General features: G+C 38.9%; 2 protein-coding genes across 2 annotated transcripts in view; one reads left to right on the top strand and one right to left on the bottom strand.

Annotated features, from left to right (window-relative positions):
• Positions 1-1297, bottom strand: part of LOC145996516 (serine protease inhibitor dipetalogastin-like) — a 30352-nt gene extending 29055 nt beyond the window's left edge. The window contains exon 1 of the mRNA XM_083133019.1: positions 1210-1297. Within this exon, the coding sequence (XP_082989145.1) occupies positions 1210-1246 (37 nt within the window). The 5' untranslated portion in view covers positions 1247-1297. The remainder of the gene's footprint in view (positions 1-1209) is intronic.
• Positions 1298-6034: 4737 nt separating this feature from the next.
• LOC145996363 (serine protease inhibitor dipetalogastin-like) lies at positions 6035-21022 on the top strand. Its single transcript, XM_083132793.1, has 7 exons — positions 6035-6137; positions 7432-7656; positions 9518-9658; positions 9877-10029; positions 14154-14297; positions 19837-19992; positions 20832-21022. Exons 1-7 carry the CDS (start codon positions 6104-6106, stop codon positions 21020-21022), a joined length of 1044 nt encoding a protein of 347 aa, XP_082988919.1. The 5' UTR covers positions 6035-6103.
• Positions 21023-22123: the final 1101 nt, after the last annotated feature.

Below are 22123 nucleotides of genomic sequence, written 5' to 3'. Positions count from 1 at the left end.
CAACCACGTTAGATTGGAGTTAGCTTCGAACGTTTCGAGCGCATGGAGACCAGTGTCGGGTTAAATATATGACAATTATTGTGCGGAATTTGGCTGATAACCCGAGAACACTTGTTCGAATCACGTCGCCAGGAAAGCTACAATTCCCATGACAATTCTATGTTTAGAAAATAATACATTTATAAATTAAATAATACGCATTACCAATGATTCTTATAATGAAAAACACGTCTGAATGTGAGTTAACGAAGCAAAAAATGAAAACGGAACTTTTCTCATCTCGACTGCAATTCGAAAAAAAAATTGGACAGAAATTAAAAAGATATCTCGACTAAATCAAGACGTCTGGTAGCCTTGAATCGATTAAACTAAAATCAAATATTGCAAAATGTGGGCTTCTGGGGCCTGACTCTCCACAAACAACCATCCATTTATGCAAGGACAAAATTAAAATTGGTCAATGTTTCGTAAGTTTTATACGTTCACATTAAATATTTTACAGTTCGAACCCCCATTGCCCTTGGGTACGGGTCTGTTGGAGTTTCAGTTTAAAGGGGGTGCGCCTCCACCATCCCCGCCTCTCATCGTAAAGCTAAAGAGGTGGAAAAGTACCGTAAAATAACCATGAAAAAAAAACGAATTAGTTATATAATAAAAAAAAACTTCTGTCGACAGTATTGGCAAATTTGAGTTTCAATAGTTTCAAAATGTATATGTGCATGTACAATAAATATAATACCGCCACATTATTGTTTGTAATGTTATTAATTAAACTGATATAACTGTATCTTTAACCAATTTCATTTTACGAATTTGTCCAGTTTTTGTTGTATTTTCATTACATGGATTTTTGGAAACAAGGGTTTCTGAAATGAAAGGTTAATTATTGTTAAACAACTTTTAAATTCGGACTGTTTATGGAACACATGGTAGGAGGGTGTATTATCTTGCACAGTTCAATTAGATTTAAACTTCCGTTACTGAAAATTAAAGTGACGTTAACTCGCAAAAACAGAACATTTTTCAGAATACAACTCAAAGATGTCCCCAGAAATCTCTCATTGTAAATATATATCAATGAAAGCTTGAAAATAAATCTCACTATTGCCCAATTTACTAGTTTTGGCTGAACATATCCGAAGTAAATTAAAGATTATCAATACAAAAAATCTAGAAACACCACTATAAAAAAATGTTAACAGTACAAACCTAACAATATTAGGTACACTCTGTAAATAGCTGGCATGGTTGGAACACTGCTACTCAAACTGTTGTCCGCCCAAGTGAGAATCAAAAGAAAAAAATCGCCGAACCATTTCGTTTTTAAACCAAGCGGACGTGTATGAAAAACGATACGGGAAGTGTTCCGCTTATAATATTCTTGTGTAAAAGAAACATCTAGAGTCCTATTATGAACAGTCAAAAAAAGGTAGCATTTGCGTCACGGGTCGTTATGGAAGAGTGGATAAAAAAAGTGTTTCAGATATGAAATCCATCGAGAAGTGGTAATAGAAATAGGAAATTGCAGAATCGTAAAAATGCCATCGGAAGAAATGTTCGATATCGAAATGATTCACAAAATACTTGTATTATTTGCATATTAGTATAAGACCAACTCGGAGAAGTCCCGGGTTCGAATCCCGACCTTAGCATGGGTATTCTTCGAGAGTGTCCCTTCATCAATTGCATCATATCATCAGTAAAACAAACCAAATCAATCAATCGAAACCAACTCCCATATTTAAATTACCAATGCGAAACGAATCCTTGATTTGTATATAGTGGCAAATCAAAACGTACAGAGTTTTGTTTCTCTGGGCGCGAACATTTAGAGATTTATGACCGCCATCTTGGTCAGGTTCAACGGCGTATCCAAGGTAAAGGTTAATGGGAAGCTGCAACCATTCCCAAATGTATCATCAGAAATTAACGAGGGGAAAAATTTTGTGGAATATTACATACAATTTACAAGAAAACATGAATGTTTGAAAGTATGATATTCCATAGAGTGATATTCTTTTGCATAGGCGCCAACTTCATATACATATTGGTGGGGGGAAGGAAAGTTTGGCAATATTTTTTTTAATGTATAATGTATGTACTTCTTGAGGATTTGGGGGGGGGGGTCAGAATGTGCCTTGCATCATTATGATACGCATTGTTACCAGAGGACGTCCGTGTTAGACTGAGTACACAGATTATTGTGGGCAGAAATAAGTCTAAATCTAAATAAGATTAAGTTCCTATCTGCGCACATATAATTTACTTGGGATCGGACCTACAATTAACATGGAATCCAAATCACGTCCCTAGCTTCTCCCCTTCTCCCATCACATGCCTAATTGTAAGGGGTGTTACAATACAATTACATACAATTAATACAAACATCCTAAAATGGTCAAATGAGGTCTATTGTAATATATCTATTTGTGATCGAAGTAAGCAAAAGCATTTTAGGCTTACTTATTTGCAAACTGACAATAATTTGAACGATAACTGTTTGATACCAGTTTACCCTTTACAGAGTGAACCAAACCCTTTTCACGAAGCTCAAGAACAAAATTATCCATTACAGACACCAACATTGCTTGGGTCTCTTCCCTAATTCTTCTCTTCAGGATTTCAAAGTTAGGGATTCGTGTTGCAAAACTCGGCTCTTGAGGTACCCCCAGAGAGAAAAAAAAATTGCAGGCAGTCAGATCTTGGAGACCACGCTATGTCCCCGAAACGTGAGATAATTCTGCCTCCAAACACATTACGTAACGTTGTTATCGTTTCTCGATTGGTATGTGCAGTTGCTCCGTCCTGTTGTTCTGGTACTTTTCCATGTCTCCCTGTGCTAAACTGGTGTCAACATTTACGCTGCGGAGCTAGCATACAATGATTACTTTCAAAATTCGCCCCTACCTCAAAAGCACGGTATTCAGGGGTTCAGTGCTCGGTTTCATCTTTACAGTGGAACCGTAGGGAAATCAAACGTTTGAAAGTGGTAGATATACAGGGTATAAAGGAAATATACACTTTCAAAGTTTTACAGAAAGAAGAGTTTTAATAATAGGGCTGAAATACTTACATGGTTTGAAGAGTACGTCGTGAAGTTTACATTGGTAAGTTTCAAGTGTCCTATGTGTGACCCTTTTGTAACATGACAGATACCAATGCGAAAGTCCAGTTCTCCTCTCCTCCTTTTCCCCTTGCACAGACAACCAGTTTCCTCAAATTTCTTGCTCCAATGGGCTGCCTTGTGGATGGTTGTTTGCCTCGCCGTGTTCCAAAACGACGCTGTACGACAGTAACAGAATTTGTTTTCGCAAATTCAATCACGCAGAAAGCCTTCTCCACCTGGCTAGCGGTCATACTGCTCGACTCACGTCGAGGGTGCTCACGTGATGCTGACGTCACGAAGACAAACGAAAAGAGGGAGGTTGTAAACTTAAAGACTTTCTCAATACAACAGTACTAAATGCTTTCTGATAAAACAAACAATTTTCAATTTATAACGCGTTTATTTTAGGCTAACCCTGTATATTGCCGGATCCTGTATTTGCAATTAAGTTAACGGTATACTTTTAGGATGAACACCCTGTAGCTATATTGTACAATGTTCATTAGAAAGTGAAGGATTTCAATCGGATACAACATTGACAGGAAAAGCAGAAGCTTCCGTACATGACGTGTTGAATAATATTGCCCAATATGGACAAATTTGTAAATTTGTCATAATGGGGAAAGAAAAGAAGGTGCTCGAAAAAGAAGACAACCTATATAACACCTAGTGCACGTGAGGGAAATGAAAAGCTCTATATGTTTGGAATCAACTATTTAGGTATTCCACTTACAATAAATAGCCAACAAAAAACATGCCCGGAAGCTGAGGTGCACATCACTCTCATCAAACTAATGCACTTCCCTGTTATATTCACTAGCATAAACTTATTACAAAATGGCATCCATAAGTATCACCTTTGCCATAAATTGTTTCCACACATTTCCATCTTGATGGAACCCATTAGGTTAGAGTTTTTGTTGCTCTTGAGTCATTCAACAGCACTGTCAAAGTTAGAGAAAGATTTCAAGGCCGACACTATCGTGATTTCAATGCTGTGCTGTGTCCCGAATGGAAATTTTCAGTAAAATAAAGAGGATGTATGAGTATCATTTAACGGCGAATAGTGAGCTGCGGTGGTTCAGCCAATAGGGCGTCTAACACCCACGTGATTTCAGGTGGATCCCAGCTTCTAAGGGAATGAATATGCCCGGAGTATGGTGCTGATCACGTCATTTTCACCGTGACCTCTATATACCACGGTTGCACGGGGAATACTTTTCATTCTTACTGTCATTGTAATTTGCGTGGCTTTTCTACCATTTTCGTCTAATTGAGATTGGACCTACAGTTTAAAGAGGAATCCGAACCACTATGTGCTTCCACCGGGTATCGAAGCCGGGACCCCTTGATTACAAGGCGACGACGCCACTTTCGTCTAGTAGTCACGATGAGGATATATGGTGGTAGGTGAAACTAATGAAAATTTAACGAAGGAACTAGAACTGAGTAGGACACAACTCGAATCCGGAACTTTCGGTGTCTAGATAGTGAGTCGACCACTCAACGTCCTATGTCACCTTCTTACTGCTCAATTTTCTAATCCAGGAGTCCCGGGTTCGATACCCAGTGGAGGCACATAGTGGTTCGGATCCTACTTTAAACTGTATGTCCAGTCCCTATTAGTACTACTGTGCATAAAGTGGACTTAAAACTCCAAATCAATCAATCAAAATATAAATATTATTGTCATGAAATATATGCCAATTATTAAATAAATAATATTAATTGCATATAAATAAATTAATTTGCTACATTTATACTCTAGCAAACTCCTTTCCCAACTGCTTCAAAATGTCAAGAAATTACAAAATAGGTGAAATGTTTTTGATAAGATTTTATTTAATTATTGCTTTCTATTAATAACGATCAATGACATTTTCTACTAATATTTGAATTCATGCTTTACTTTATTGTGTATATGTTCCTAATAATGTAAATCTGTTAATGGTCTCTCGAAAGGAAATATTTCCTTAACAGAGCTGCAGCTAGAGATTTCAGACCAGGACGTGAATAGATTTTCGAACCCCCCCACCGAATTTGCACCCTCTTGCCTAGATGTAACTGGCATATTTAGATATTAAAGAAGTATTATGTACCTACTCTTTTCCAATGAATCCGACTTAAAGAATACTTAGATTTCAAGAAATTTGGCTAATAAAAGGACACTTGGTTGTGCATCCCTTCTCATCTTCATTCAAGCAGTGTGTGGTATTGTTCACATCTGCAAATTCGATTCCAAATTGAAGATCTAATATACTAATACTATGAACAAAGTTTTACGTAACTAGGTGGAGTGACAAAAAATAAAAGATACTAAGATGATATTAGTTTCCTGTATAAATTTTTACATATATTATTACATGGATTATTACAAGGATTTCGCATCAGTGCCCAATAGTTTTGCACGTACGACACTAGATGGATTAAAACCTTATCGAACAGGGAATTTAAAAGTCGGAAAGGGTATGTTGGGACAATCAAAAGTGAATTTTCAGTCTGAATTGGGAACAACACTGAAAAGTGAACAGCATAAGTTTCCAGAATCCCAAATGTTTGAAAATAATAGCTCGATTGTCTCCCAGTTGTATTTTTGTGATGCTTTGAATATTCTTTTTTGAAAATGAGTTAGTGATTTTGGTTTCGGAACTTCCATTAATCCAACATATCACAAGTTTCCGGTGGTGGGGAGGTGAGCCCCCCCAAGCTCCCTCTCTAAATACAACCATGTGCCAATATGTCATGATTAATTCGAATTTTCTGCTAAACTGCAGAAAAAGTTGATGAAAAACGATTTGTGGTATTGCATTTTTTTATTAGTTGTCCTTTAAATCGAACCGGAAGTATGTCATTAGGAAATAAGAGATGCAATATGAACCATGCGTAGATAGGAAATTACTTAGAGCCCATTTCCTTCGCTAATGCACATTGGCCAAATCGTCAAGTTCACACAAATTGTTTAGTTCCAGCATTTCCAAGGCACGAGCAGGACAAACCATGAGGAACTTGGTCGCGCTGTTCATATCTTCAGGTAGATATATTCGAGCTCCATGTTTTCCCACAGATGAATTTCACGCATTGCAGTAAATAAGGTTTCCACACGCATAAAGTGTAACTGTCCCTACATGAGCAACAGTGCATGAAACGAAAGAGTGGCACAAGTATTATGGGTTGTTGAATGGACCAACCGAACATGTAAACCAAACCTGATCACTGATTCGCAGTAATATCTCACTAAGTGAAGCAGTCCAGGTGCCTCATTAGACAAATGTAACTTCGTTAATTTGAGTGTGAAAATCTATCGTATATCAATAATATTAAGGCCAGTCAATGAAGAAAAGTAGGAGTCAGGGGTAGAAAAATACAAGGCGTCAGGTCGCCATGACACCTGAAAATGTTCACCTGGCGCGTAAATTTTCAAATTCATTTCGTAAAAAAAAAGAGAAAAATGAAAATATTTCGAATTTGCTTATAGAAACTTTCATTACATTTTTTTAAAAAAATAACTAATACAGTATGTGTTGTCTAATATTTGCGTATTTTCTGCATCATGTGTATTATTAAAATCAGACTAACAAAAATTCCATTATATATTTTTTAAATTGCTAGTAGTCTAATTTTAAAATTTGCAACGATATGGTAGTGTCGGCCAAATATTATAATATTAGAAATGTTATAAATATGAGTTTTCCTACAGAACTTCTATTTTTTTTATTTTTCAAAAATAGATTTCTTGATTTATTATGATCGTTTACACCATTTCCAGCATTTCTGAGAAAGCCGGACGTTGATAAAAAACTATCCAATGTGGCGGACTATTTTCAAGGTGGCGGCAAATGGCGATTGACTAATCAACTGAAAATATCTTAAATTGCGTAAAAATTAATTCTACCATACCAAGTCACTTACGCTTGTAAATGTGGCGTACATTTCCTGGCAATAAAATAACTAAGTAAACATATTCTTCTTCTTCGAGGAGATAACTCCTGATAGCGTTTCGTGATTACGAGTTACGTAAGTAGGCACAACTAGATGCAGGAGAAGAATCGCCGGAAGCAACACACTGCCTGAGGGCTGTTTCCTTCCAGCGAGTATTGCAGACCTTACGGGTCTTGTTGAATGTCCACTTACCTTGTAAGCGCAGAACACCTTGAAGAGGAGGAAGCCGGGTAAAGACACAAGTCGATCCGTTGGCGCGGGCAGAGCAGCAGGAAAACGTGTTCTACGGGGTGGGCAAGCATGGGCAGGAGAAAGAGCCGGCTTGCAGCTCTCTAACTACATGTCAAAATATAATTTCATGCCAATAAGCTAAAGTTTCTTTCCAGTTGTAGTGGTAACGCTTGCACGACGAGAGGGAATCCTAGAAAGATATGCATCCAAGAGAATGAGAAGAAGTCCAGTGGAGACATCAGAAGATGAAACAGAGACGATGCTGACCGTTGGAAACTGCACATATCCCTCGTTCGCTATGACGGTCTGTGGGTCCGACAACGTCACCTACCGAAACGTCGAACATTTCAACTGCATTCGTAAAGCCAACCCAGAAAAGAGTTAAGTATTAGATTTCTATTGTTTTCCAGAGTTTATGGGCATTTGTTGGAGTACACTGATTCCTAACACTAAGGCAAAAAGGTTCAAAAATTCTTCTGCGATAGATAGCTCAGGGTCTGGATTAGAACTAACGGCCTGTAAAAAGTCTTCCTGATACTAGGCTAGACATTTATGTGTTGATGGACTATTGGACGTCTGCTGTAGAGTTCAATGAGCCACATGAGCATAGGGCCAGGAAACGTGAGGGGTTGTTAACTGTTATAGGGGGAAACCGTGTGTTGCCCTTTGTGGGTTGGTTCCCCCCTGTACGCTTGTCGACGGCTGTTGTTGTGAGAGGCGGGTCCACCTCTCGTTATCCTCTATGGTGTGGTCATAGAAAAGGCTTTTCTGTTGCCTTTCCCTGACGTTTGAGGCCGGAAATGCGTTCAGTATCATCTCCTCGCGTTCTTTCACGGTCTTTTTGATAGATTTCCCTCGCGCCGGCTCATCGGAGTGGCGCCGGGAGGACTGCTCCCTCTTTTTTGAGGTTTGGGTCTGAGGTTCGGGGTTTTCGCGATTAAATTCCGTGGTGCCTTTTTGCATTCGTCTGGCTAGGCGGCTCCTTTTATTAGTTCCGCTGTTGGTACCAAACTGGAAGACGTGATCGTCCCTTTCCAGTTTGGTCGGGCTCCTTTGGTTCCATTGAGCTGGTGTGAGTGCGTCCTGCGACTCTTCAAGCATGGGCCCTTGCGTGTTGGGTTCAAGGGATTCAAGGCGGGGCTGGGCGGGGGAGGAATCAGTACCTTCGATTTCCTCCTCGCTATCTTCCCCAGCCGATTCCTCGTTGGATGAGGACTCCTCAGGGTTCACCTCTTCTATTTCGGATTCGCTTTCGCTTTGAGAAGCGCGCTCGCTCTCGTCATCGTCGTCATGGACCATCTCGATGATTCCCATGTTGCTACTTCCCTTGGGGTTCGTAGGAATCACCATTATGGTTTGACTTCTTCGATCGTCTGGCCACGTTGGGCTCCCGTTTGATCCAGTCAATGAGCGTGCCTGATCCTGATTTGACTCTCGGCCAATCAGAGCCCCGGATGTTGGGGCGTCTGTTCGGCCGGTAGTCGTCGACGTATCTGGTCCTCCAAAGGACCGAATTTCGGTTCCGGAAGCCTAATGTTGAAGAATCGCCTGCATGAACAAGGAAAGAAAGGTACTGAATGTTCACCTGTTCAGACACGAATCGTGGCAATAGAGGCGTTCATCCGAACGGGTTCCTTTCAGGAGACGCAGCAGGCACAGCGACGACGGTCCAATGAGGGTAGCCATCAACCCGTACGAGAGCGTCACAACAAGATATGATGGATCAGACAATAGAGAGCCAATGGCAGTGTGCAGAAACAGAAGTCTCAAGGTCAGAGGAGGCGAATTCTGTGGCGTTCTGATGCTCCTCAGTGCAGTGACTGTAAGTAACCCGTTCGGATGAAAGCCTCCACTGCCATGTTTCGTCAGAGCCTCCCTGATAGCGCAGTGGTAGCGTGGTCGCCTTGTAAGCAAGGGGGTTCCGGATTCGATACCCGGTGGAGGCACAAGTGGTTCGGATCCCACTTTAAACTGTAGGTCCAGTCCCGAATAGTCTTCTGTGCATAAAGTGGATTTAAAACACCAAATCAATCAAGCCACGATTCGTGTCTGAACAGGTGAACATTCCATGGCAGACTGATTGCCACACTTGCAGCTGCCTAAGCATGGGGGATTGGCACCTGCGTTCAGACAGGATTGCCAACTGAAAAACATATTGAACTGTTCAGCTGTTTCACCCACACACAAAACAGAATGAGTAACAGGCAATTTACATCTTTCTTTTTCTATTATTATTTCCAGATTTAACAGTACGCTCGTACGATGCTTGCACGTGTGAGATGGCATACAAAAACACCACTGTGGATCCTGTATGTGCAAGTAACCGAAGAGCATTCTCCAACATCGGGATTTATCACTGTTACAAGGATCAACATATGGATGGTAAGTTGCAATCCTTTCCTTCATTCTTTCACGTCCGCATAAAACACCACTTTCACGATTTTATGAGTGTGAGGACTGATGACTTACAAATATCAATTGATGTCACTTAAAGATTATGTACATACGACTTAATCCTGTATTATTATATGTTATTTCTGAATGAATAATTCACATAATGCCTGTGTTAATTTAAGATTAATTTTATATTTCTTTTTCAGAAAAAATCACAATTGATAAAGAAGGTACTTGCGATGGAGAACCATTTGATCCTTGCACCAGCGACTATGAATTCATTGTCTCTCCTGTATGTGGATCGGATAAAACTATCTACCTCAACATTTGGGAATTACAGTGCGTGGCTAAGCAGAAAGGTATTGCATTATTATTATCTTTTCATGTGTGCATACAAATAATGTTATACTGTAATGATAAGCTATAGGTGTTCAAATATAGGGAAGTAATCATAGTTGCTATTTTAGTTTCTTTGTCACATATTTGGTTAATCATAATGATAAGGAAGAATAACGAAATAGATGATGGAACAAATACAACGACAAATCTTATACATACCAGGATTCGAACCTGTGGCCTCTCTGACTTTATACCTCGTTATATCGACGATTCCGCCAAGAGGCCGAAGTAATTAAGATATCCACAAATTCATTCAAAGAATTGAATGAGTTTTTACTTAATGAAAAATTTCCAACCATTTCCATCGGGAAGGACAGAGTTTTGAAGCATGGCAGTTGCTTGTCTGCAATAACTAGAATATTTCTATGACTTGCTAAACTGTACTGTTGTCCACTCAAATGAAATAAAACTAAAGTTCAAATCACAAACCCTGAGACCTTCTGTAAACAAAACCACCTGCATGCAGAAAGCATTGCAAACTCATATAAGTAAAATAATCCACACGAAAATCCAGCGTTGTTACAGGATTCATTACGTAAGGTAAAACAATGGCCAATTTGTAGTATGGGATACGCTGCCGCAAATGACGTCTCACTTTAAACCCAATGCTCTTTCTTTTTTTACTTATTACTTCACCTTTATGGTTAACTCTTTGCACCAGTAATCATTTCCCACAAATTTGGCTTCTTTCTTGCATGTGAATTGAATATATTTTACTTGCATTTTTTTAGACAAAATGATATAACATGGTAATGTATATTTCTAAGGATGATATAGATAGGAGAGTATTTGAAATTTGTTTGTAGATTTTATGTAAATTGTATCTTATGTAAATAAAATATATAATGGACATAAACAGCCATATGCATTGCAGTAAGTCCAATAAATATATTGATGATGATGATCAAAACAAGACAAAGAAAGTTCGTAAATTTATTGCGGTTGGAAACTTTGACAAGCATCCTAATAACGATTTTTGTTCCGCCAAATATAGTGCACTTCGTAAAATAACTTGGTGACATGGCAAGGCAAGATAAGTGTGAACATTTTGTAGTAATATGCATTGTAACTTTCAATGAGCTTAGATTTGTGTACATAATGATATTTTATAACATTGGTTATTTTCTAAAAAATAATCATGTGAACAGCAAGGAAGTAGTGCAACTTAGTAATATTGCCTGACTTATCCTTAGAAAAATAACATGCCGAGTTCTATGCGTGTGGGAAGGTCTCCGTGTTCTCCGATCTTGTTTTCAAAACACCAGCAAGGACAGCCTTTGAAAAGGGGTGAGAAACAGATTCTACTCAATATTTATGTAACGTTCTGTCAGTGGTATCCTGAGAAACCAGTAAATGAAGTGGTTAAGTTTGTATCCCAGTGCAGTGGTGTGTCAGTGTCTGCAGTTTTAAGGGTTATGAAAGAAAGAATGACCGGGAGAGTAACAATGTATGCGGCTGCATATTCGTCTGATGTTTTGAGAGCGGGTTCTCACATTCAGAGGCTCTTATATAAAATGAATAGGTGCGGCGAACTATGAGTGTAACAGCAGATGATTGCGGTCATCAATCAGCTGACGCGGAGTGATACATCGAATCGGTGAGACAGTTTGTTTACAGAAGGTCTCAGGGTTGGTGATTTACACTTTAGACTGAATTGTTGTTTTAAGTCCACTTTATGCACAGAAAGGCTAATCGGGACTGGACCTTAAGTTTAAAGTGGGATCCGAACCACTATGAGCCCCCACCGGGTATCGAACCCGGGATCCCTTGATTACAAGGCGACGACGCTACTAACACTTCACCATGGGGAGGCCCTAGAGAACTAGACGTTTGCGGCCTAAAGTCAAATATAAGTAAAAGGTTTCCCATTTATTGAAAAAAGTAGAAGGTCGACCCTTAACGACAAATAGAACTACAGGTTGTTCTCTAAAGGCATATACCTAAGTAGTAGTTGAGTGCCGGCTCAAGAATCAAATCATTACAGCTGTCGATTTAATCCGTTAATCGATACGGTTAACCGAATACCTTTACAATTCGATTAATCGAAAAATGTGTGAAATTGATTCGATTTAAATGCAACTTGAGGTGGAGAGAATATAATTCCTGTGTAAATACTGAGTAGGGCAAAATCTATATATTCTTCGGTGAAGTAGACTGTTCAGCTGTGGTTGACAGGTCATTGACCTGAACTATCTGTTCTTGCCTTCTTCCAAAACACAACAAAACTCATTATGATATATGTCAATAAAAATGTGTGCGTTGTTCTTCATAGAGTATGCAATTATTAGAAAAAGAAAATACTACATCTTACAGGGTGGAGCAAAGAAAAACATGTTTTTGGAATAAGAGCAGCGTCGTTGATTTTCAAGATACAAACGTTTTATTAACACCAAAACAATCGGTAAGAAATGCAGTTTGGATTGGTATACAGTGATGATTTAAGTATGGAAAAATGACGTCATTGTTGCTGCATACATCCGGAACCTCTCCTCAAAGTTCTGCATTGCCCTTGCCAACATTTCGTCTGGCACAGCAGTAATTCCGTCACGAATGGCAACTTTCAGCTCGTCGACTAAACGAGGTTTTCGACTTGAGGTAACCCCACAGAGAGAAGTCGCAGACAGAAAAATCTGGGGATCGTGGGGCCAAGGCATATCGCCGAAACATCAGATTACGTGGTGGGGACAGCAACAATGAATTCATCATTCCGACATCATTTTCCATACTTAAATCATCACTGTATACCTATCCAAACTGCATTTCTTACCGATGGTTTTGGTGTTAATAAAACAGTTTGTATCTTGAAAATCAACGACGCTACACTTATTCAAAAAACGTGCGTTATTTTTGCGGCACCCTGTATTATAAAAAAGAACTTAAAAATTATAAATAATTATGCTCTGTAGTGAATTTTCCGTTATATGTAAATGCGCTAGAGAGCAACTACCTAAATTAAAATAGTGCTAGAGAGCCACCCAAAAGGAAAATTGTACTTGAAAGGCAATTATATTGGAGAGACGCTTAAGAAAAAGAAGAAGTACTACTGTACATAACCGGTTTATAGAATCCAATACTATCCCTAAGGCAACTCTGGAAAAGCAGAAATGTATGTGCTGCAAGGTGACCTGCTTGAGATTTAAGTTTTGTGAAGAACGTCGATGACTAGGGCACCAGTGTTTTCATTTCTTCCCCGAGACACCGTGATGTGAGTGGCTGTTCTTCCAGAATACATTTCAACGTTGACAATCCTTGACGTATTTCCGGCGGTTATTCCTTTAGATTCTAATTATTAAACATAAAAATGAAAATACAATAAACAATTTTTTAGCCCATTATTATAATTAACAATAAATAAGATTAGCACATCTTATATTACCGCTAGTAGAGAAAATGTTCTGTTCTAGATAGCCCTTTTAAATTTTTACTATCTTCAAAATGTATAGTTATGTCCAAATTTACATCAATTTCAACAATAATGTAAGAGAATATGAACTCTTTTGCCTCTGTTTTTTTAAATGAGTTTAACTCACCTCGCCTTTTTTGAGAATTTGAGCCATTCATATTATACTGTGCAAGATAAAAAACTGACAAAGTCTAGCTGTGTGTCTCTCTCCCCCAAAATTTAGCGTATAACATAAATATTTACAACTTGCTGTTTACTATTAATTTTATATAATATCAAATATACAAGGGCTGAATAAGAAGTAGTGACAACGCTGCTGTCGCGTGTGAGTCTGTGAACACAGGGTTGAAGTAGCTGATAACGAAAGTGTGGTGAGTGGTAACGGCTGTGTTCGTGCCATATGACCGTCACTGCGGAACGTCAACAGAGATGGACGCACCGACAGTGTACAACGCCTTCCACAAGTGTGGTATAAAGGGGGTCGCCAGTGGGAGCGATTATATTGAAGCAATGTGACTGGTGTTTCCTCTTCTAATAAAGTGCGGTACGAATTATAGTATGTTGGCACTACTTTTTATCCGACCATGTATACCAACTATACAAAATGAACAAACAAACTAGTACAGCTTTTAAAGTAAATAGAATATAAATAAGCTAATTTCTACTTAATTTCTTCTTTAGATATTCAGATACAAAATCTAGATCAATGTAACTGTGAGGTGGATCCCATCTACGATCCTGTTTGTAGTTCAGACAATGTAACATATGCGAATTCGTTGCTTCTAGAGTGTGAAATGCGAATATATAACCCAAGAAGATCAGAACGTAAGTAAAAGGTAAACATCCTCTTCACCCTCCCTACCCAACTGTGCATCCGTAATTCGAAGTCTACCCTCCCAGTTTCAGCAAGATTCATCTTGTACTAGAGTACTGCATGTGACCACTTTCGCTCGCTCGAACTCGTTCAAGTTTTTCTTCTTTCTCTGACCATGTCAAACGAAACACTGTCGACTTTGGCCAACGTTTCTGTTTTTGTAGGACTTCAGTTTACACTTTTCCAGTTCCCGTGTAACACGATGCACAACACTAATAAATCTTGATTCTTACACTTTTACACTCTATGTTCTGTTTATACAGAGTGTCCCACAAAGGGGTTTACACTATTTGAATGTTAATAACAGAGAAAGTACTACAGATAACTTGATGGAACTTTTTGTATCTGGATCTGTCATGATCAGTGCTTGTTGCCATTCAGTTGTTTTTCTTTAAATTCAGTTCAGTTGCCAGTAGTGACAAGTAATTGACAAGATGGCTGGGAACCTTTCCGTTGAGCAACGGAAGTGGATTTTAAAGTGTTTTTGGAAATGTGAGAACATGAAAGAAGTGCAGAGACGATGGCGGGCAGAATTTGATGTATGGACTTCTTGGGGGATCTTGTGAAAGTTTGTACCACTGCTTCCATCAATCTTTCGTCCGATACTGAATTCTTCCTGCCACACCGTCCCAGATCACACACAGTTCCTTTCCTCTCAAACTTGTCGCGTAATTTCGTAATTGTTACACGTGACGGTCGCGCAGTATCAAATTCTGCCCGCCATCGTCTCTGCACTTCTTTCATGTTCTCACATTTCCAAAAACACTTTAAAATTCACTTCCGTTGCTCAACGGAAAGGTTCCCAGCCATCTTGTCAATTACTTGTCACTACTGGCAACTGAACTGAAATTAAAGAAAAACTAATGAATGGCAAGAAGCACTAATTATGACAGATCCAGATATAAAAAGTTCCATCAGGTTATCTGTAATACTTTCTCTGTTATTAACATTCAAATAGTGTAAACCCTTTTGTGGGACACTCTGTATTTCGATTTGACATTTGCGTGCGTGTCCATTTAAAATCAAAATAAGTGGTGTGGATAAATCAGATAAAAGAGAAAGTAGAAATATAAGAAATGGAATTTGTAATCGTATCAGATTTTTATATAGTATATTTTGTTGGTGTAAGATTTCTTCGCATTCCAAGAATAAATGTTGGGCATCTAGATTGTCTTTACAACATGTACGGTTTTGGTGTTGTGTTATAACTATTTTCGCTAAGTGCGCTGGTGTGCGTACGTGACCAGTTCGCAATCTATTAATAAAAACTATAACCTGTCTTGGAAGAGGTTATCTGTGGAACCAGGAATATCATTTTAATGTGACAATGGACTGACTAAGCGTGACGTCACCAGAGCCAGTGTCCCGGATGTATGATTCCAAACAAAGTTTCACGCGGCGAAGCCTCTATGCATCGGCATAGCAAATTGATCGCGAAGGTGCAACTTTTTTTACAGTGACAGCAGTCAAGAAACAGAAAGATGATGTGCATCGTACATCAATGTAAAGACTAGATTCTGGAGAATACCTGGATATTTTAATCTTTCCTTACGGATAAGGGGTTAGTGAAGAAATAACGTAAGAAACTCTGATAGTTTTTCAGGAAACATGACAACAATTTACTATAGGAACGTCGATATAGTCAGTCTTTACACTGAACTACGATAGTAATCAGTATTTGTTTCCTAACTGCGTCCTTCACTTCACGACCCATATTTGAGGGTTCACTACCACAGACGAATTAAGATTACACGTGTACTACTGGACTTCGAGTGTATTAATAAAAATTAATGAAAATAGTCATGGACAATTTGCAAGGTAATACTCATGAATCCCACTGTACTTCTAACTAAAAAGGAAGCAGAGAAAAGTATTTATTGCTAAAGCGAGCTGAAACTATCATTCTGCAGCTATGTTATCTCGATCGTGAAAAATGTTGTAATGAAGTTAGGTACGATCCCATTGAGATTTGCAATGTATGCGTAGACTGCATGTACGGGAAAATTCCATGCCAGGTTTCTATTATGGATCATACGTGCTAAGGTTAACGTGCAACAACATCCTAAACTTAGGAAGTACTTTATCACTACTTGTTCGAGTTTTTGTCCCCCCTCTTCCCTGACCCTACCCCCTCCTTTCCCTCAGCTTATCCTGATACTCATTAAACTTACTTCATTTAGCGTTAATTTGTTATGTCTTTATTTAAACAAAACAAAAGTAGCACAATGAATTCTTTGTGGTAAGGTGGGTGTGCGCAATTTCGCCATGTTTTCAATTCTGCCAGGTACCTGTATTTCCCAACACGTCGGCCTAAGTCGGTAGATGGTGCTAGTGTATAGGTAGGTAGCGCACGCTGATCGTGTTTTGTCACATTTCGATGGGGAAGAGCTAGACGGGAAAGACAGCCAGCCATTGTGTGTGCGAGACGTAGCGTTGTTATAAGATCGAGAGCAACAAAGTGCGGTCCTTTTGTCCAGGAAGGAGGGTTCGAAGCTATGTAGTAAGTATTGCATTGTGAAGACGAACGCTTTCTGCTTACAATGATATGTGTAACGTTGTGTCGTATACATTGAGAGTCATATTTTCACCCCATTTGTGTAGTCATTGGAAGTGCTTGCAATTTCGCCATGAAGAACAAAGGGTGGCGAAATTGTAAACTATGCTAATGTGCATGACGTAATGGTGCAAAGGCAGTGATATCTCATTTCCTCGGGTTTCGTTGCAGATGATGACAGACAGACGGAATCAAGGAAAGTAGTGCAAGTGGTCAGCGAATGATTTAAGCAGAGCTGTGACCAGCGTTACCCAGCAGCAACTGTCTGTCAACGCTGCAAGTAAACAGTTCAACATACCACGCCGAACATTAGGTGCCTATGTACAAGCACGAAAAACACAACGGACACGCGCTGGTAGAAAACCTGTGTTAAATGTAGCAGAGGAAGACGTCCTAGTCCAGAGGATTGTGCGGCTAGCGGACGTAGGATTTCCTCTCACACCGCGACTGTTGAAAAAGTGTGTTTACATGTTTTGTATACAAAACAAACAGCCACATCCTTTCAACAATATGCAAGGTGCAGCAGGTCGAACATGGCTTCGTGGGTTTTTTGCACCACATCCTGAAGTGGCTAAAAGGAAAGCTCAACATTTAAATGAAGCAAGGACCCAGATGTTAAATAGGTTCATTGTCCACGATTATTTTCAGAAAATACACAAAGTGCTCGTTGATCTGGATCTTGTGCAGAAACCCGAGCGGGTATTTAATGTTGATGAGAAGGGATGTCGCTTAAGTTTACATCATCAACCTGTTTTTTTGGCCAAGACTGGGTCTAGACGTAAGCACTACAGAGGAAAAGAGCATGGAGAAAATGTGTCAATCGTGTGCTGTGCAAGTGCAGTAGGAACTGTCATTCCGCCAATCATTCTTTTCAAAGGACAACGCCTGAAAAGAGAATGGGACAATAATCTGCCTAATGGGAGTGTCATGCAGGTAACTCCAAAAGGTTCAATGGCTACTGAAGCTTTTGTTCAATGGCTGGAGCATTTTGCTCGGTTCAAACCAAATGGACAGTGCTTACTAGTGTTGGATGGAGCCAAGTGCCACTTGGATCACACAATTCTTGATGCTGCTGACAGACATGATGTTACCCTTTTATGCCTACTGAGCAACACTACACACGAACCGTTGGACAAATCTGTCTTTCTATCCTTTGAGTCATATTGGGATGACGAACGTATGAACTACTGGGCAAGAACGGAAGACAGAAATGTGTCGAAACACCGCTTTGGTGCGATTTTCAAGTCTGCTTGGGAAAAGGCCACAATTCCGAGAAATGTTGTGAATGATTTGAAGCATGTTGTTTGTTTCCATGGAATCCTAATAGAATCCCTGATGAAGCTTTCGCTCCCAGTGAAACTACAGCAATACTTGTTGTACCCGAGGAACACACAGACGTCTCAGTCCCTGGACCAAGCAATGTCGTACACCAGACACCTACAAGTACGGCGACGCAGCATGTTGATACGAACGAGACGTCTGATTCTCATCACGATTCAGCTGCACAGAGCAATCCGATGAATAGGATACGCGCCTTTCAGAACATTCTGTCTACCCCAAGGAGAAAAGCCCCTCCGACGAAAACGCGCAAAGCCATCAACAGTCGGGCTACTGTTATTACCAGATCCTTATTTCCAGCAAAATCCCGGGAACATCAAGAAGATCAAGGTCCACACAGGGTGGGGTTGGGAGTGCACCTACTCGTCCAAGTTGGTTTTGTTTTCTGTGTGCACAGGATATTGTCAAAGACATGAGACTTTGTGAAAGTTGAGCCCGTTATGTTCATGAAGAGTGTGTTGGTTTGACGAAAGCGGATAAAAAATTGTTTTTCTGTCCTGAATGCTCTCGGTAACATCAACAAAGGTTCAATGTTGTGTGACACGTGTTTCTTAAACTTAGATAATGTTCATATTCCTGTCCGAATAATAATTACACTCATCATTTAATACATATTTCATAATGATTATATACTGTATTATGTTTGTCATTACTATCTATACTTTTTTCATTATATTCATGGGATGAAAATATGTTTGTTTTGTATTATTTGTTTTGCAGCGCGGTTTGTCCTCTCCCCTCTGTTTACAGTGGGTGGCAAAATTGTGTACAGGGTGTATGCAATTTCGCCAGTTGCAAGGTTTTTTCTTTTGTCGTTTGAAGTACCTGATTAATAGCGTATGGACGTGATTTTTTTTTTTTCACATACCTTAACCTATATACTATCAATTTCCAGTACAGACGTTATCGCCATACCTATCAGGAATTTGCAATGGTGGTTCAAAGCTTAACGTGGCGAAATTGCGCACACCTACCTTATAATAACAAGACTAATTACACAAGCGTGCGATGGAAAAAATTGTTTCAAACGTTTACACCGATTCTTATGTTCTTTAGGGCGCTGAATCTGAAAATCAGAAATCGCGTCAATTTTTTCCCAACACGTAAGGATTTAACACAAGTCACCAAAACAAAATGGCCGACCAACATTTTCAAAACTTATGAAATTAATTCATTTTCACAATTTTATCTCAAACCTGAAATTTCTCACACATTACGCTGTTGATGAAATTAACCAAATATCACAAAGCTTGCATTAAATTCATTACGAATTGAAGATTATTTTCCAAAATGGCAGACTATTTCAAAATTCAGAGTAAGGGGCAAGTTCAATATGGCTACCATACCAATTCGGCCGTTTTCTTATATTTCCTGACGGTCCGTACTGTACTCACACAGGGTATTTAGAACTGTTCTACATGAACTGTGCTTCCGAGGATTGCCTTAGTGTATTTTTATATTTCATACCTTGCAGATCCCAAAGTGATATAAGCTTTAATGTTTAAATTTAGTTCGTGGATGCACAGAGAAGGACGAAATTTTTACTACCCTCCGAATTATGGCACATTAATTTAATTTTCTTCTCGTTTCTTGTGTAGCTCTACGATTAGCATACAAAGGCGAATGCGAAGAATTCAAGCAAGAGAAGTGTCATCTGGCAAAACGTTCCCGGTGTTCATCCAGATATATCTGCGCATCTGATGGAATGACGTACAGACATTACATGGATGTCCAGTGTTCCAATAAGGGAGCAAGTAAGCAACATCGAAATTATAAACCTAATTCTTATTGATTGGTGTAGGGACATGTCATAAGATAATATTTTTGCATAGATGCATGTGTTTTTAACTTTCGTTTAGAATAAATTATTTTTCAGACACAATTATAGAATAAGAGGGGGATAAAGATTCGAAAACTCACAACATCTAGACGCAAATGTACAGGATTTAATCCCTCGGCCATCATACATGTATGGAGGGAACGTACCTGTTCAACAAGTGTTTTCATGGATCCCAGACTCCTTCTTCTGCGGGGTGTTCTCACCATGCTTTCTACGTTCAAACACTTATTTTTCCCAGAGAATTGTCGTGAACTACAGCAATGGGTCGAGCGGTACGCTCAAAATACAGGGGGAGGTGCCACTAGGCTAACCTATTTATTTATTATTTCTCGAAGAAACGAATGTAAACATTTTTAATGCCAACGATTGAAAGTCAAGTGGAGGGATATTGACGGTTGAAATCAACATCCTTGCTTCTAAGTTCGTGTCCAGTGTGCCTACCGTAATGATGTTTGGTTTCTTTTCCTTTGGTGTGTGTGCGGTATTAGTGTTGTGTAGCGAAATGCAGTGAAAATGGCGCTTGTACACGAAAAATGAAAAAAAATATCATCTTTCGGAAATTCTAAATAAAGCACCTGAATTAAATTCATTTCTTTTTTTCGGGAAGTGTGTCTAAAGCAAATGTGTCTTGTTCACTAGGCCACAAAAACTGTTAATAGTAACATTAATGATGACGAAGTGAGCATTTTCAAATGTACATGAAACTTATATGAATATTAAAAAGTTAAAACTACATGATAATCTTCGTTTCAGATTTAACAATTCTTCATGGTGGAAGCTGCACTGTTGAGGAAGCAAAGCTTCCGGAAGACCCCAAAGAATCTTGCAAACTAGCTTCACTTCTTGTATCCGGTTACAATCCAGTCTGTGGTTCGGATGGATCCACTTACCCAAATATATACGATCTACACTGCAGCTCAATGAGGAAAACTGGTAAGGCATAAAGTGTAAACAGATACCTTGGTGTTTTTCACTGTATTTGAACAGTGATTTTTTCACAAGTTGTGGAGAGTCTAGGGGACTTTTGGGTTTTGTTATCCTTAAATGTTTATCACTGTTATTTAGCGATTGAATGAAACGTACCGAGTGATTATAGTGCTTGTGTAAAAGTTAAAGATTGACAGACGAAATAAAATACCGTATTTGTCCTTTAAAAATAGATCTGAAAAACAGGGTGCATCACGGGAAAGCCTGTAGCATATTTTCCGAGGTTTCCGAAGTCTTGACCCTACTATACGCCGATACTAATTTTCTATATTATCTTAATTTCTGAAAATTTTCTCTGTTCTTAGTTGTACTAATTATTTCTTTCTTGCTTCCTGGCGGTGTGTGTCGAAGAAGATTAAAATTATTCTTTCCTGGTTAGATTAGGTAAGTTATTTGTTGAAAGTTGACCTAAATATTACTTTATATTTGAAATAATGTAATACATTCAGTGATAAAGCTATTTCCTCAAAGATGTGTACAAAAATGAGATCCATTTTTTAGGCAGGTGCGTCTCATACACCGGAAATTACGGTACATCCTGTACATAAAATACAAAACTAACTCTATCGTGACAAAAAACAGACTATTGAATATATTTGTTCTTCATCCTCGCAGTTTGTTTATACATAATATCCTACATCAATTAAGAATAATCAGTTAAGTTCCATATAACCTAAGGCATCCGCCATGGCCTTAACAAGAACTGCCTTCCGCAAATCGCATTAATGTATAGATTTTCTTTTTCCGTAGTTTAAACTTCAATTTAAATAAGTAGTATATGGGTTTAACTCAATTCCTGTCATAAAATTCTCTCTTTTAAAACAGTACTCACTGAATTAACAACTATTAATATTTCCACAATATTACACAAACAGCTCAGTTTTAGTGTTGCCCACGGAACGAGACGGGACACGCTTTTAAAAATTCGAGACGAGATTGACCATGTGTCATGAGACAAACGAATATTTTCGAGACGAGACAGCATTTCCACGAGACGAGACAGGTCAAAGTCTCGTCTCGTGGGCAACACTACTCAGTTTCTTATCTTTGTGTAGTTC

Source organism: Lepisma saccharinum, chromosome 12 (genome assembly GCF_977018435.1).
Source record: "Lepisma saccharinum chromosome 12, izLepSacc3.1, whole genome shotgun sequence".
NCBI lineage: Eukaryota > Metazoa > Arthropoda > Insecta > Zygentoma > Lepismatidae > Lepisma > Lepisma saccharinum.
This window is presented reverse-complemented; position numbering and strand designations above follow the sequence as displayed.

Bases quoted from the DNA above. Each gene is read 5' to 3' on its own strand.
- LOC145996363 (XM_083132793.1), top strand. From the start codon at position 6,104: ATGAGGAACTTGGTCGCGCTGTTCATATCTTCAG. The intron at 9,659-9,876 runs GTAAGTTGCAAT...TTTCTTTTTCAG, and splicing joins CAAGGATCAACATATGGATG to AAAAAATCACAATTGATAAA. The intron at 19,993-20,831 runs GTAAGCAACATC...TCTTCGTTTCAG, and splicing joins GTGTTCCAATAAGGGAGCAA to ATTTAACAATTCTTCATGGT.